At 43.1% G+C, this 16,341-nt stretch overlaps 1 protein-coding gene across 2 annotated transcripts in view; it reads right to left on the bottom strand.

Moving 5' to 3' along the window:
* The window catches only part of gfra4a (GDNF family receptor alpha 4a), a 127,352-nt gene that overhangs the window by 14,426 nt on the left and 96,585 nt on the right, over positions 1-16,341 (bottom strand). For both annotated transcript variants that reach the window (XM_077563592.1, XM_077563582.1), the window contains 2 exons: positions 6,351-6,632; positions 3,225-3,305 (listed from right to left, as the gene is read on the bottom strand). In XM_077563592.1, coding sequence (XP_077419718.1) covers positions 3,225-3,305; positions 6,351-6,632 — 363 coding nt within the window. The remainder of the gene's footprint in view (positions 1-3,224; positions 3,306-6,350; positions 6,633-16,341) is intronic.

The raw sequence follows: 16,341 nt of genomic DNA, 5'->3' as shown, positions 1-16,341 counted from the left end.
CCCGAGCGACCCTCAGCATTTCCCATCCCGGCACTGGCCTCCGTGCCCCCCCCCCCTTTCGTGCCCGGCGCCACCCGCTAAGAATGCCGCAGCGCGCTCATATAAACATATATAGCAGCCGGTCCATCACACCCCCCCCCCTGCCCCCCCCTCCCGAGTGACCTGGTAGTCAATCCGGCCATGATGGCAGATAGCGCCGCTCATTAGTTTGTAAAGCGCCCGCGGCCGCCTCCGCCGGTGTGCGCCGGGCCGCTCTCGGAGCTGTCGCATCAAATATGGATGGACCCTGGAGAGCCAGCTAACAACCCCACGCGCGGCATCGCTGATTCCCCCCCCAACTTGGCAGAGGGGGGGGGGGGGTCGATTGACAAAGTGAGGACACCAGACGGCGGCTCGCCTCTTCAACGCCGGCAACTTCCTTCAGTGAGGCCACCGCCGCGCAAAGACGGCACAAATGGATCAGCGCCAAGCTGCCGCGACACCGTTTTTGCCGTTTCAGCCTCCCACAGAATCTTGCGGTCGGGAGGAACTTTGAAAGGAAAAGTCCGACTGGATGGTTTTCATTTCATCCCCAAAAGTCCGTCTAGCAACTCGAGGCGCGGGGGCCACGTCTGGCCCCGCCGTATCATTTTTGTGATCCGCGGAAGCAAATCTTGTGCGTCAACTTCCATGATTCTTGCTCAAATCTGGAACACATTTTTAGATATGGTGTTCATTTCGTCAACAAAAAATTATTTTGTCAACACATTTTTCATGAGACTAAAACTAGACCAGACTAAAATAAAATCCTCATTAATAAACAATTGTTGCATAAATCGAAAACGAGATGAAAATGTACTTCACTTCATAAAAACTGGACTAAAATCTATGGATATTTTAATTCATGAACAAAAACGAAAATTGAAAATTGATGATTTTGTAAAATATTGTCTCTGCTAATCTGTCACTGTTACACAATGTGCCCCCCCCCCCCCCCGCCCCTTTCACATCTGCACAAACACTTGGGACAGACAGGAGGTGAATTCACGGTGAACAGTTAAACAAAAAAAAAAAAAAGAGGAAACCAATGGCTATAATGTTGCACTAAAAATGCTAATCCAAGCGCTAACTATTGCTGGCTACGAGCGCAGAGCACGTAGCCACTTGGGTGTCAACTTGTTTTTCTTTAAAAGATGAGAAAAAATTTCAACATTATCTGCTGACAAAAAAAATATACCGGGCTAAAATGATTGTCCCGATAAAAGCTAGACTAAAATGTTGACAGTTTTTGTTGACTAAAACTGGACAAATAAAATCATGTTTCTTGGACTAAAACGCTGGCTTCCTTGTCGGCTAAAAATGGACTCAATAAAAACGGGATGAGGTTGTTTAACGATTTCATTCCAATTTCATATAGTTTAGCTTCTATCTCTAGTTCTGCAGCCGCATCGTCGTCCAGAATTTCTGGTTCCGCGTCCGACAGATGATGAAGCCGCAGCTTCATTTATGCTTTCGATTCCAATCGAAAGCAGCTGTTGAATAATAACAGCAGGCCTGCATGAAGCCAGAAATGTCACATCAACGAGCCACCGCTGGCCTTTTCCTCGACATCCCGTCTCGTCTCGCCGGCTTTCATTTCCACTCTCACGTTCACTCGTGAGCTCGCGCAAAATCATGTGCCGGTAATCGCGTCTTTCTTCCAAAATGGGGGATTTTGTGCTCGGCGTTCCCGCTCGCCAGGATCGCCCACGACCGGCGGACAAGTAGAGGTCGGACATGAAGGTAAAAAAAAAGAAAAGAAAATAACCGTCGTTGCAATTTGGTCAAGTTGACTGCCGCGATTTAGCGACCCTCGAGCAAGGCGTCGCCTCCTCAGCAGATTTCCGTCAGCGTTCCGTCTTTACCGTAATTCATCACACATGCTAATGTCGCTAAGCGCCGTTCCGCACCAAAAGACGCTTTGAACGCGTCATTAGGCTAATTAGCAAAAGCTGCCATCAGTGAAGTGCCGGATGTTGACGGGAAAACTCGTTTTCTGCTCCGTCTTCACTAAAGTGACGACGCGTCACCCGAAAACCAAACATCACAAATTTGATCTTGTCATCAAAAACACGAGTTCGTTTCTCCAACATTCCTTGCAGTGCAAACGATCGTGTGCCCTCATTTGGGAACAGGAATCGAGTGAGCCTTCAGCCGCATGCTGCTGCATCCCGTCAAAAAGTGGAGGTGTCACAATTCATCCGTGGATCATCGAATCAATCGATTGTTTTTGTGATAATTGATTCATCGTCGAGCCAAATTCAAAGGACGGAAAAGTCAACATTCTCAGATTTCTGGGAGCTCTTGTGCTTCGAGAACTGAAGTAGGAATTGGCGAGTACAGATACCTGGCATCGGTATCGGGCCGATACCAGCATTATTTTAAGGTATCGGCCCGATGGGAAGACGAAGCTTCATGAAGCACTTGTGATACTTTTTTGACTCCTCTAGACGGTGCTCTTGGTTTAAAAATAAAGGCAAGTGCGTCTTGAATTAAATTAAGAGCGACATCTAGAGGAGTCCAAAAATACTGCAAGTGCTTCATGAAGCTTCGTGAAGCTTCGTGAAGCTTTGTTTGTCCGTCACTGATACTATCAGGCACTCGTGGAGACTGCTGATAATAATAACAATAATAATGATAATAATAATAATAATAATAATTTATATTTGTTTATTATTTATTTATTTATCATTTCAAGAGAAATCGCAAAGTGCTAAATACCAAAATAAAATAAATCTGACATTGACCAAGTCCTCCTTGTTTTTATTCCCCCCAAAATTTTCATTGTGTTAAATGCCTTTTTTTTTTTTTTATATCAAAAGTATCAGCTTCTCCACCTGATTTGGATGTCAATACTCTCCAATTAAAGCAAATCAATTCAATCCAATCATCTTGAAAGTCTTGAAAGGCAAAACGATGTGAGTTGTGTGTGTGTGTGTGTGTGTGCGTGTGCGTGTGCGTGTGTGTGTGTCCAAATATTGATGTGAGCTCATCACGAGCAAACAAATCCTCCGCGTCCGTCTTTTCGGCATTCCTTCCGTGGACGTGCATTCGAGTAAAGCATTAATTAATCTGAGCCTGCGGGGGGGCAGCGAGTGTGGCCTGCATCTGCCGCAAACGCGCACACACACTTGCCTGCCGAGTGTGTGTGCGTGTTTTTTGTTTTTTTTTCCCCCCCCAATAAATGATGACTGAAAAAAACTCACCGGCAGCGATGGAGGCCAAGCGGACGTAGTCGGAGCCGCTCTCCTCGGGCTCGTACGGGAAGTCGTCCACCAGGCTCAGGCCTGCAACAAAAAAAAAAAAAAAAAAAAGCCTGTCGGTCACGTCGCCACGGCAACACGACGGCAAGCGCCGACTATTAAGTGCAGACGCGTCCGCAAAGGGGAAAACATCAAGAGATTGCGGAAGAAATCAAACGCAGCACAAATGAAAATAGACGGCTGACATTTGTCATAAGTCGGGTTTGAAAGCCTTGTCAGGCCTTCCAACCCCAATTTGAAGCCCTGAACCAGAGTTTGAAACCCTACCCTTGAATAGTCAACCCTTGAGCCAAACCCTCATTTGAAATCTCACTTCTATCTTAAAAGCTTACTTTAGCGCCATTCATTCATTTCAACATGTTAACCCTTCGTTTCAAACCCTAATTCGGAACCCTACACTTGGTTTCGGATGCTGATTTGAAACCCTAACTCATGTTTGAAACCCAAATCCTGAATTTGAAACCGTAACCCTGCTTTGTGGCACTAAGTTGAGATCTGAACTCGTTTGAAACCCAAACACTGACTTTTGAAACGCTAATGCAAAACCCTAAACACATCTCGAAACCCAATCCTTCATTTGAAACCCTAATCTTGGTTTGGAACCCCAATTTGAAACCCTAACCTCGTCTTCTAGCACTAAATTCAAACCTGAACTCTCACTTCAAACTAACCCTGACTTGACATCTTCAGGCTTAAAGGTAACCTAACCTTGGTTTCGAACCCTTAGATTGGAACTGATTTGAAACCCGGATCTCATCTTCACCCCTAAAACTCATTTGAAATGCTAAACCTGCCTTGAAATCTCGAACCGCAAGCCTGGATTGAAAGGCCAACATTGAGTTGAGCCGCTAATGCAAAACCCTAAACATGGCTCCAAATCACATTTTAAAAATCCTAACCCAGATTAAAACCTTGGTCTTCCTACCCTGCATTTCAGACATGCCATAAAGAATACGGTAGATCCACCCCCCCCCCCAAATAAAAAATAAAATAAAAAATATGGTAGATTGTTGTCACGTTTAGGACACAGCAACTACTTGCCAGAAATTCCTGGAAATCCTTCAACATTGCTTTTGGCTTGTTTTTGAATTCACACGTCATCTTTTCCTCCAAGTTATGCAACGACATTATTTTGTATCTGTTGTTGAACATGAGCAACCGCGTTCATCTGCATCACAGACATGATCGAGTTTTAGCGGCGGCGGCGGCGGCTCTTTAGCTCGCTGCTAATATCCGAGCCGGTGAAAAAAAATCTGCGCGTCGCGCGCGAGTGTCTTGAAGTGCAAACGTGTCGTTTGTCACGCCTTCAAAGTCATCTTGGGCATTTCACGCATCCTGTTGAGTCATTTCCTCTGGCGGCGCATGTTTGATAAATGTGAGCGCCGTGACTGTGGGTGGAACATAATGAATAATCGCACCTCTGCCTCCTCGTCCTCCTCCGCCTTCTCTTTTTTGCCATTTCCACTGCAACAATCGCTTTTTTTTTTCATCTTTTTTTTTTTTTTTTTTACTTCAACTTCACTAAAAGACAGAAAACCAAACACAAAAAACAACACGCACACAAAACGGCAGGCCGCCGCCCACCCTCGGCTCGGGAAGCCGGCGACGCGGCCATTTGAGGAAATTTCCTTCCGCCGTCAGCAGAAAATGAACAATTATTGATTAATCCGTGCTTTTTAAAAGTGGGCTTTTCTACAATTAAAGTTTTATGGCATAAAATAAATGAGAGGAAAGCAGCAAACCTCTAAACAATTACGCATTAATGGAGAGGGTGGCGACGGAGGAAGGCGGGGGGACGGTTTGGGGGGGCTTTGGTGGGTTTTGCCGCCTGAGGCTCTCATCTAAGCGTCTTGAAAATCCGCCGCCGGAGGAAGCGGCCTCCATTGGCTGCATGCCATTTGGTGCCGGATGGCGTGTAGACGGCACGCGTGTCGTCGGGTCGTCGTCGGGTGCAGTTATCCGTCATATGGCGATATTGAGGACTGCTGTTGCTAACCAAAACAGCAACACAAGTGACATAAATCACGTCAACAAGTAACGAGTGATGTAACTTGCGCGACAGGAACTCGTTAGGAGGTTCGTGCGTACATGAATGGGCAACCGCGTACTAGCAAATGTGTTGTTCCTTTCGCCAACATCCAACATGAAATGCTATTGCCGCCTAGTGGCAGAAAAATGACCTCAATGAGTTTACACTCATTTGAATTTCATGAATTACTCAACTCAACTCAATTTTATTTATAACGCATAGTCATGAGTGAACTATTGATATCATGTGATTAATTACGATTAAGTATAGTTCAAATAAAATGACCTAAATCTAACCTTTTTTTTCTGTGTCCTTATTTTGAATAGTCAAAAATAAACAAACTATGTGTCAAAAGGGACAAGTTTGACTCAAGAAATTTTACTTTTAGTGTAAAACAACTCATAAATCTTGGTAAGATCTTTTAATTGGGTCCAAAAAATTGCGAAAAGTGGATTGGTGCATTTTTTGATCCATAATTGGGTTGCTTTTGACCCAACTGTTTTTAAAATTAAAATAAATAAATACATAAATGAGATTAATTTATTGCTTGTCAAAAAATAATCGAATATAAAATTGCAACATTTAGGAAAGCAATTTGCCAAAAGACAATTTTTCAAAATGGTTCATCCCTACGAAGGAGCGCCGTCTCAGCAAGTGAGCGGCGGCGTCCGTTTGCCAAGAGTTAACTCTTTGACTGCCAAAAACGTTAAATAACGTTTCGTAAAATCCTATGGAGGAGTGCCAAAGACGTTAAAAGACGTTTTTTTTTCAAAACAGGTGAAACTAACCATTTTCTATTGTTGATTACTCAAAAACGGAATAAGGTAGAAACAAACTTTTTTTTTTCTGATGGAAGATGAGAGTCCAATCTTGTTTTGTCAGTATGTGTGTTTCCATAGTCCAAACACATAATTTTCTATGGACCTTGAAAGATCAGTCAAAATGCTTGAAATCGGCTGGCACCCACGGCATCCCTTTTCTGAAAAGGTCTGGCAGTCAAAGAGTTAACGAAATAACGACCGCAAGGCTTTCGTTCTGACCGTGCAGGACGGCCTGCTGCAGGCTCCAGTAGATGCTGAGGCAGTTCTTCTCCTTCTTCATGCCTCGCTTGCACCGGCAGCCGTGCAGCGGCGTGGACATGAGCGCCGTCATGGCGTTCTCGCACTGGTTGCGGGCGCCGGGTCCCAGCTTGACGCTGCCGTCGCCGGCCACGCACTGGCGCAGGGTGCGCAGGCGCGGGCTGCACGCGTCGTCCCCGGAGCAGGCGTCGCCCGCGCTCAGGCAGTCCCAGCTGCCCTCGGCCAGCGACACGCCGGACAGTCCTGGGAAAACGGCAGAAGGACACACTCGTCATTGGCGTGATTGACTGCAAGCCATCAATATCGGGGATAACCCGGAGTTGAAAAGCGGAACCCGGGCGATGAAGACATAACCCTTGAAGTCTTGAAATCCCAATTTGAAACCTTATCCTTGGTTTCAGTAACTCATTTGAATTGATTTATAGCAATCCAAGATTGATACCATAAACCCAGGCTTAAAACCCAAATCTAATCTTTCAAGCCGGATTTAAAACCACATGCTAACCCTTGTTGAAAACCTTAACCCTGCCTTAAAACCCTCATTTGAAAGCAGTTATTTGACCTAAATGTGATCTATAAACCTGAATTTGAAACCATAACCTTGGCTACATCGTGTCACCGTCGAATAAAACTCTGGCTTGAAACCCTAAACTATAACCACAGTTTGAGACCCTAACCCGTACGGGCTTCATATGCTAATTTGAAACCCACATTTCATAACGCTAACCTTATGACACCTAACCTCGGCTCAGCCTAAATTGAAACTGAAAAATTTGAGATCGGTTTCATTTTAAAGTGTAATAATTCGATTGAGTGATTACGATAAAATTCGATTTGGTACGGCTCAGTTCGCGAGGTTGTGACCACTTCCATCAAAGCTAAATCTCTCCAATAAAAAATGACTTAACTAAAGTAGAAAGATTCCATTCGATGCAACTAACTCCGGCTTGGAACCCAAAAAGTCACTCGAGCCTCCAACCTTGGCGTCATATCAAATCCTAGTGATGTCATCGCCATGACAACAACAACAACAACAACAACAACAACAACAACAACAACATGACCCCTGCGAGTGGTCACGACAGCCGAGAAGACGAGAACGCGAGTGTCGGTGATGGACGAAGCGAATCGGAAGGCAAACAAGCCGACGGGCCGACGGCAGCGTTCCCGCCGCAACGTCGGCAGTCCGCCGTTTTCATTTACATGCGCGGCGCCGCCGCCCAAGGGAAACGCGGCTCTATTATTCATGAATTCCAAGCCTTGTCACGCGCGATCCATCAGGCGCCCGCTGACAGCATGACTGGGCTCGGATGTAATGCGACCATTCATCCCGCCACGACTTCCAAACCGCTCGCTAGTGTTTGCGCTGCAGTCAAAACAAAGTGTCATGTTTGTTGGATGGGCCCACGGAGGGAAACGATACACTCAACAAAAGTTTGGGATATTCTCCTTTGGGTTTACGTTTCAAATTCAACTGAAAAGACTTTTTTTTTTTTTGCCGCATGATCTCAATCAAGCTCTCAAATGCAGTTGACTTTTATTCTCCGTCGTGTCATCGTCAACAAAATGTAACGAGCCGTGACGCAAGCGGGAGATGTAAATAACAAGGGGTGTAAAGAAAAGAAACGCGTAAATGAACGGGCAACTGGCTACTGTTGAAATGTGTTATTCCTTTCACCAACATCCAACATGAAACACTAGTGCCACCAAGCGGCAGAAAAAAACCACCTTATTTTGCAGTCATTTGAACTTATAATATATATGTCTTTTTTACCTTCAAACAACCTTGAATTACTGTAAAAGTACTGCATAGACTAAAAGATACAACCATATTTGTATTCGATAAACATGTCCTCGTTGATGTTATTTAACAAGAGTCATCAAAACCATCGTGTCGTCATCCACAAAACGGAACAAGCCAAGATGTAAATAAGTGATAGGAACTAGTAAATGAGTGGGCAACATTATGGGCAATGTTAAATGCGTCGTTCCTTTCACCAACATCCAACATGAAACGCTAGTGCTACCAAGTGGCCCAAAAATTTTTACAAATTTTGCACTCATTTGACTGTGTGTCTTTTTAAATTCAAATAACTTTATGAATGGCTATAAAACTACAGTATGAACTAAAAGATCCAAGCATATGTCTACGTTTATGTTATTTAACAAGAGTTCATCAAAACTGGAAGACAAATTTTTAGAATAGATTTTAAATGTGCGACGAATCACGAGTTAACGATGGAGATCATGCGATTAATTACGATTATTTTAACAAAGCACAAATATCTGCTTCCAAATCTAGGAAATAAAACGATAGCGTTATCACAACCCCAACGGAAATCGTATCTAATCTCAATATAAAAGTAGTGCTATGGCGCCATGTTGAAGCTTGATATTCAAACGAACCCAAGGCTCGGCGGGGTGACAGTTTGCTGGTAGAAGAAAGTCCATGTAAACCGTAGACCTGCTCGGACCACATCCAACCACGACCGTCCTGTACTTGCACTTCAAGTGTGGGAGAACTCTTTCAACTTGCGCGTGTGCGTGCGCGTGCGCGTGCGCGTGCGCAACACGCCAATCGGTGCGCTCCTCCCAGAGCGTCTGTGCATGTTTGGCTTGGTTAAGTCGCTAAATCGCTGCTGCATTTAAAAATGATGAGTTGTCAGAAAAAACAAACAGAATTCAGTCGACTTGATGATGTCATTAGCAAAACAAAAAGGAAGTCACGAAAGAAGACGCTCATCATGCGTCAGACTGACGTGAACGGTTTTCGTATTCTTTGTGGTCATTGAACGACCTTGAAGCCGACGACGTTTATGAAGTCTTTGCTGACAGTGATTGAGCTTGAAGGCTGTCCGACTCTTTTTTTTTTTTTAAATGTCATATTATTGTAATTCATAACATTCCTCGTTCCGTCGTCATTCATCATTTTTTGTCTCCCCCCCCCCAAGGTTAGAAAACTTGCACACAAAAAACGAAAACTTTTAGTCTTAGCGGACAAATAAGGATGCACAAACTTTGCTGCCGTGTTCCGCCGACGCTCAAGGACGGAAACGCGGGTCTTTGGTGATTTACGATGGCCCATCCGTCTCGTACACGCGCTTCACACTTGCTAGCATTTACAACAAATCCGCAGGTCTGCTTTTGAAAGACCCCTGGGAATGGTCACGGTGACCCTAAAATTGTGGCTTCAAACCAAAAGTGCAGACTTCCTGTGCGATTTTTTCAGGGGTAGGCAGACCTGCCAAATTTCGGATGGTGAAGCCCGAACCTTCTTTGGGGGCCGAAATCTGCTTTTGAGAAATGAACAAAAATGACCAGAAAATTGAAAACAAACGGCAGACTACCTTTTCGGGCATTCCTGCTTCAGACTTTTTTGTGGCTCTTCTCATGACAGACATGCCCACCAGATTTCATGTTGCTAACAGAAGCTAACTTTCAGAGCAGAATAGTTTTGGCGCCGCTACATTTGGGGACTGAATGAACAAATTCTACAGGGCACTTCCATTCAAAACGGCTGCTTCAAAACAAAATGGCTGACTTCCTGTTTCTGTTGTAATATTAGTTCATCAGACGTTTTTGTGGTTCTACTCATGATAGACTTGCCTGCCAAATTTCATGTTCCTTAGTGGCACTGTCTTTAGGAACTGCATGAAGAAAATACATTCTCCAGGGAAGTGGTTTCTTAGCAAAATGGCCGACGGTGGGGGGGGGGGGGGGGGTCTACTCATGATAGACATGGCAACCAAATTTTCATGTTAGTCACTAAAAGTGGCTTTGATGGCTGAATTTAAAAACAGTTCTACAAGGCACTCCTGGATAAAAAAAAAAAAAAAGAAGTCTGCTTCTAATTAAAATGGCCGACTTCCTGTGCCTTTTTGGGCATTACTTCTTGATTTTTTATTTTTATTTGTTGGGGGGGGGGTTCTACTCATGACAGACATGGCTACCAAATTTTCATGTAACTCAATAAAAGTGGCTTTGATGGCTGAATAAAAAAAAAAAAAAAAGTCTGCTTCTAACTAAAATGGCCGACTTCCTGTGCCTTTTCGGGCATTCCTGCTTCAGACTTTTTGGTGGGTCTACTCATGACGGACATGCCTACCAAATGTGATGAGGGTCTGAATTCAAACAGAATTCTACAGGGCAGCACCGAGCCAAAATGTCTGCTTCCGATCAAAATGGCCGACTTCCTGTGTCTTTTCACACATGGCTTCCAGAGACTTTTTTTTGTGTGTCTAATACCAAATTTCCCATCGCCAAGTCAAACGTGCCCTCGTTATGTTTGGCCTCGCACAACGACGAGCGACGCGAGCACGTGCCAAGGGGTCTTCCTTGGGGTCTTAATTAAGTGCTCGTGTCTCCCTTTGAAGCGGCGAACGCGGAGGCCGGCTTTCAAGGTGTTATCGCTCGCTATCTGGCGCCGCGCCGCCGTTATCGCACCTCGCCTTCTCCGCGGCGGATTAGCGGCCATTTAACAAGATTTGCACCCTAAACCCAAAGGAGCTTTTTTTTTTTCCCGTCTCCAAGAAGCGCAATCTGGCGGCTCCTTTGAGCTTTTTAGCGTTCGCGCCCTCGCCGACCACCCACGTCGTTGCCGCCACCTGCAGCGGAAACAACAATGATTGCGGAGAAGGAAAAATAAATAAAAAAAAAAAACGCCGCGGGGTTGAGATGGCGCGTTTCCGATGTAAATGAGTTTCGCCGAGTGAGGAAGACGCGCGGTTTTCGTTGCGGTGAATTCTCTGCTTCGTATGCAAAACCAGCGACATTTTGTCACCTTGCATATGCTTTGCATGGAATAATCCTATTTTTTGAAGGTCGGAGTAAACGACGTGCGGGCGAATTGTTTTGGTGCGTCCGCCGACGCCGAGCAACTCTCGCTTGACTGGCAGAAGCTTTCACGCGCTTGTTCTTGTTTGGACTTTTATTGACGGATGAACGGCGGCTTAGCGGCCCACTCCATTTCATTTTTTTTTTCTTTTTTTTTCTGCCCACTCCGTTTCCTTGCAGGTGGCCATTCGGCGGCGGACGGTTTTCTCACCGTACCACTTTTGTGGGAGATGTTTTTTTTTCAAATCCATATAACAAATAGACCGTGGTTATGAGAGACTCGCAGCTAAATTCCACATTCATGTTTGTTTGTTTACCATTTAATCAGTAAGTCTCGAATCAAAAATATATATAAAAAAAAAATAATAAAAAAATAAAAATTAAAAAATTAAAAAAAGAGAGCAATGATGATGACATGTCAAATCGGTAAAATTACCAAATGAACAATACTGAGCTGTCCAGGAGAAAAAAAAAATAAAAAAAATTTAAATACAAAATTTAAAAAAATCAGTAAGTCTCGAATCAATTGGAATGGGTTAGTAATTGTAACCGCAGAACTTTTTTTCACTTTTGATAACGTTTTGATGCTGCATTCGAGAACGGTCAGAAGTCGGATATATCTGAGTTAGTTGCTTTTTCCCAGTTTCGACCTGAAAGCGTTTAAGGCCAAAGTAAACAACCAAAATGGAGGATGTTAGAAACAGGGATGTGATTTGACCAAAGTGAAATTATCTGAAAATTTAGCCGGGGGTCTGGGGGCCGCTGGCACTTTCAATGCACTCACATGACAAAGAAATAGACAAAACAACAGCATAAATTTTCAATGTATATTGAACTATCCCATATAAAATGGCAGTTTTAGTCAACTCAAAATCAGTCACATTCAAAAACATTGGACTGCCTTTGCTTTTAAAAACTATCACTGAGAATATCATCATATCTAACTCATGTGATTACTAAGTTAACACATAAATAATGTTGAAGAGTTCAAATTTCATGAACAAATAATTGTATCATGACCAAATGAAAAGTAACTCATATTAGAGCATACCACAAATGTCTTTGTTATAGCAGAAGATGTTATCTGTCGGAGTCATGTGCATACACAATAAACTACTACTACTACTAAAAAAAAAAAAAAAAAAAAAAAGAATTTTTTTAAATTAGATTTAAAAATAGATTAGAGATAAAAAAAAGCGTAATTCCGCGAATTAGCGGAAAAATCACTTCTAAGAAAGTGAAATAGTTTTTTTTATTTTGCTGCTCAAAACTCATTTTGACCGCCAGCAAACTTACCATCTTTATTCGCCTTATTGTTTTTGTCTTATTTCACAAGCATTCCATACAGTTTAGTAGATCACCGTCTAATTTCATGCACAACGTACGTTGTTGCGTCAAATTATGTTGAATATTTATGAATCAATCCAGTTTTATACTCGAGTAGCTTGTGTTTTGCAATTCACGGTTTGTGTGTCCAAAGGGGTCGCCATTTTGTAGAGTGACGTCACCTGCAGTCCGTCAATCAAGTCGGGACAGCCCCCCCTCCCGACTTCACAAGTGGAACTTCGGAGTTCAAGGGGCCGTTCCCGTACACACTTCCTGGTTTGAACTCGGAAAAGTCCGAGCATCCTCGAATGCAGCATAAGTCCATCCGTGTTCTGTGGTAGCCGCTAGCTAGCGCTAAACCAACCTGAGAGGGTTCGTCTGAAGATCGGAAAGATCAATAAAAATAAAAAAAATTCTACCTAATTATGCATTTGTGGCCTAGTGCGACTTAAACTCCGGGAAAAATACGATACCACCGATTGGTCATGTCATATGATCTCATCTTTTGTATCGTTCGATTCCCGCAGGCGGTTTGTCGTATTAAAACGCAATTCTTTGAACTTGATTGCCTTCCTTGAAAAGTGCTTGGATTACCGGTTATTTTCAACGGTAATTATTTGGCCACTATGATAACCCTGGTGCGCACATCAGGAAGTAAACAAGGACAGTCAAGGACCAATTAAGGCTTGTAATTTAATTGCACGTAAAAAAAAACAAAAAACAAAAAACAAATAGTGCTAAAGGGAATTTACGTTTATTTATATTTACTTATTTTTCTTTCGGAAGCGATTGTTGTTGCAAATGAGGTGATCGGTGAAATCTGCGGTAGCAATATGTCCAAAAGGGGGGGGGGGGAAACGAAACGAGTAAATTGGTCATTTTTAAGGATTTGTGAGTACTACTTTCCAAACGAGGCGGCCAATTAGGCTAACGATAGCAAGTCTTCGCCATGAAAAATGCGGCGTTTTCCTTCATCTTGCGCCGCCAGCCGGAGCCGTCAGCATCATTGTCTGATAGAAGAGACTATTTTGGTAGTTCTGACTAACGCAGCGGTGTCTGGGATGGGTTGGCTCAGGGGGGCTCAGGGGGGGCTGGGGGGGGGGGGGGTTGAATGGGGGCGGGGGTGTTCGCCACTGCTTTGAATACCTTTTATCTCATTTCCTTATTAGCGTGCGCACGCCGCGTGCGCTTTTTAACCGAGATGACTCAGCGGCTCTGCTGGGAGCCGCGCGGCGCCGTTGTGTTGTGGTTGCCACGGCGACGCGCACACACACGCATATGCACGCGCGCACCGATGGAAAAGCACTGCTTAAGACTTCCTTGGACTCGAACCAAACGGCAGCCAGCACATTCCTCGATGACTTTGTCCATGCCAGGCTCTTCTCCTCGAAAGACTTTTTTTTCCTCTCCCCTCGACGAGAATAAATCTTGCCGTCTTTCTAACAACATTGTTGTAATATGCAGTGGTGCCTTGACTTACAAGTTGAATTCGCTCCGTGACAATGCTCTTAACTCAAATCGCTCGACGTGCCTCACCGAGATAAATGGAGATCGAAATGGCGGTAATCCAGGCTCCAAGCCGACCTTGCTTTCATCATCTTCAGATGATTGTAATAATCTTCTGACCTCAAAAAGATCATCAAAGGTTCAGAACGCTGACGCTCGGGTTCGGACAAGAACAAAGAGATCAGTTTCACAATTCTGCTACTGGTCTATAGACTACTGAATGGTTTGGGTCCTGAATTCATAATTAATTAATGAAAGAACTAATTCAATAACTCGGGTCAATTAGTGGAGTGAATCAGGCTTTAGCCCCGCCCCCAAAAAAAGTTTGATGGTCAAGTTTGACAGATAAAATAATGTATGAAACACTGCAACAGAGTGACCAAGACGTCATTCATTCAATAGAGAAATAATTATATATATTTATTTACAAATAGCCGTAGATTATTTCCATCCATCCATTTTCCTCACAAGGGCCGCGGGGGAGGGGGGGGGGGTGCTGGAGCCTATCCCAGCTGGCTTCAGATAGTAGGCGGGGCACACCCTGAATTGGTTGCCAGCCAATCGCAGGGCAGCCATAGATCATTTATTTAATTAATTCATGACACATGTATTTAAATATTTAATGGTATATTCCTTTATTTAATTTTGGAACTTTTGGTTCAAAACCTTTGGTATAAAAACAAAAGAAAAGTGTAAAGATATTAGCATTTTTTTCCCCCTTAACTCTTTGACTACCAAAAACGTCAAATAACGTTTCGTAAAATCCTATGGAGGAGTGCCAAAGACGTTAAAAGACGTTTTTTTCAAAACAGGTGAAACTAACCATTTTTTATTGTTGATTACTCAAAAACGGAATAAGGTAGAAACAAACTTTTTTTTTCTGATGGAAGATGAGAGTCCAATCTTGTTTTGGCAGCATGTGTGTTTCCATAGTCCAAACACATAATTTTCTATGGGCCTTGAAAGATCAGTCAAAATGCTTAAAATCGGCTGGCACCCACGGCATCCCTTTTCTGAAAACGTCTGGCAGTCAAAGAGTTAACTCTTTGACTGCCAAAAACGTTAAATAACGTTTCGTAAAATCCTATGGAGGAGTGCCAAAGACGTTAAAAGACGTTTTTTTCAAAACAGGTGAAACTAACCATTTTCTATTGTTGATTATTCAAAAACGGAATAAGGTAGAAACAAACTTTTTTTCTGATGGAAGATGAGAGTCCAATCTTTCATTTGGCAGTATGTGTGTTTCCATAGTCCAAACACATAATTTTCTATGGACCTTGAAAGATCAGTCAAAATGCTTAAAATCGGCTGGCACCCACGGCATCCCTTTTCTGAAAACATCTGGCAGTCAAAGAGTTAATTGCTCCAAATTTGTTTGACTTCACACTCACACAACTCAAGGATGATTCCCATCGCCATTATGACCGTATTACAGAAAATATCGCCACCATTTATGATTTGCAAGTTGATTTTGGCTCTCCCATCCTGGCAAATGATGCGATCGTGACGCTAAAATGTGACGAGTTGCTGATAAAAGAAACAAAAGGACGCAAGCGGCAGACTCTCAATTAGCCTCGCCAAGCGGTTGAAATTAAATTGCACGATAATTACCGATATTTTTGAAGGGAATAAATCTGACCCGAGAGGAAGGAGGCAGCGCTTATATGGCGGTGAATAATGCAAGCGCCGATTAAAAAGTGATAAGCGCACTATGCATTCATACATCCTTATTACCAGGATCTCATTCATTATTACAACAATGTCACCTCGCTGACGCTTTCGCAAGTTGAAGAAGACGCGAGGACACGAGAAGTCTTTCTTCAGCGAACATCACACGCGCTTGTTCTCAGACTAAAATAGCATTTGCCATATGACTAATAAACACTTGGAAACTTGAGCCACGTCACGATTACAAACGTTCAATTGTTTCTGTGCAACACGGCATACAAACAAAGCCACATGCTGCTTCACCCGGTCTTAAGGATACTGCATGTGGAGGTGTAACCAACATAAAAAACAGAGCGTTAACAATGATGGCGTTCACGCTTTCCGGTGTTCAGCGTGCTAACGAATATCCATTTTTTTTTTAATGATTTGAATAAATAGAATCAATTTAAAATGTTTTGTTTATAATTAGTTTAACCAATTATTTCAGAAAATGTATTAAAAATGCACATGTAAAATTGTTCATTTCACTCCCTAAATGTTAAAAATAATTTCCTCTCATTTCTTTATTGCATGATTTATAAACAATAAACAATAAAAAAATTTTACGTGTATTTAAAAT

The sequence above is a fragment of the Vanacampus margaritifer genome, chromosome 1 (genome assembly GCF_051991255.1).
Source record: "Vanacampus margaritifer isolate UIUO_Vmar chromosome 1, RoL_Vmar_1.0, whole genome shotgun sequence".
Lineage (NCBI taxonomy): Eukaryota > Metazoa > Chordata > Actinopteri > Syngnathiformes > Syngnathidae > Vanacampus > Vanacampus margaritifer.
The sequence above is the reverse complement of the archived record's forward strand: the minus strand, read 5'-3'. Positions and strand labels throughout refer to the sequence as shown.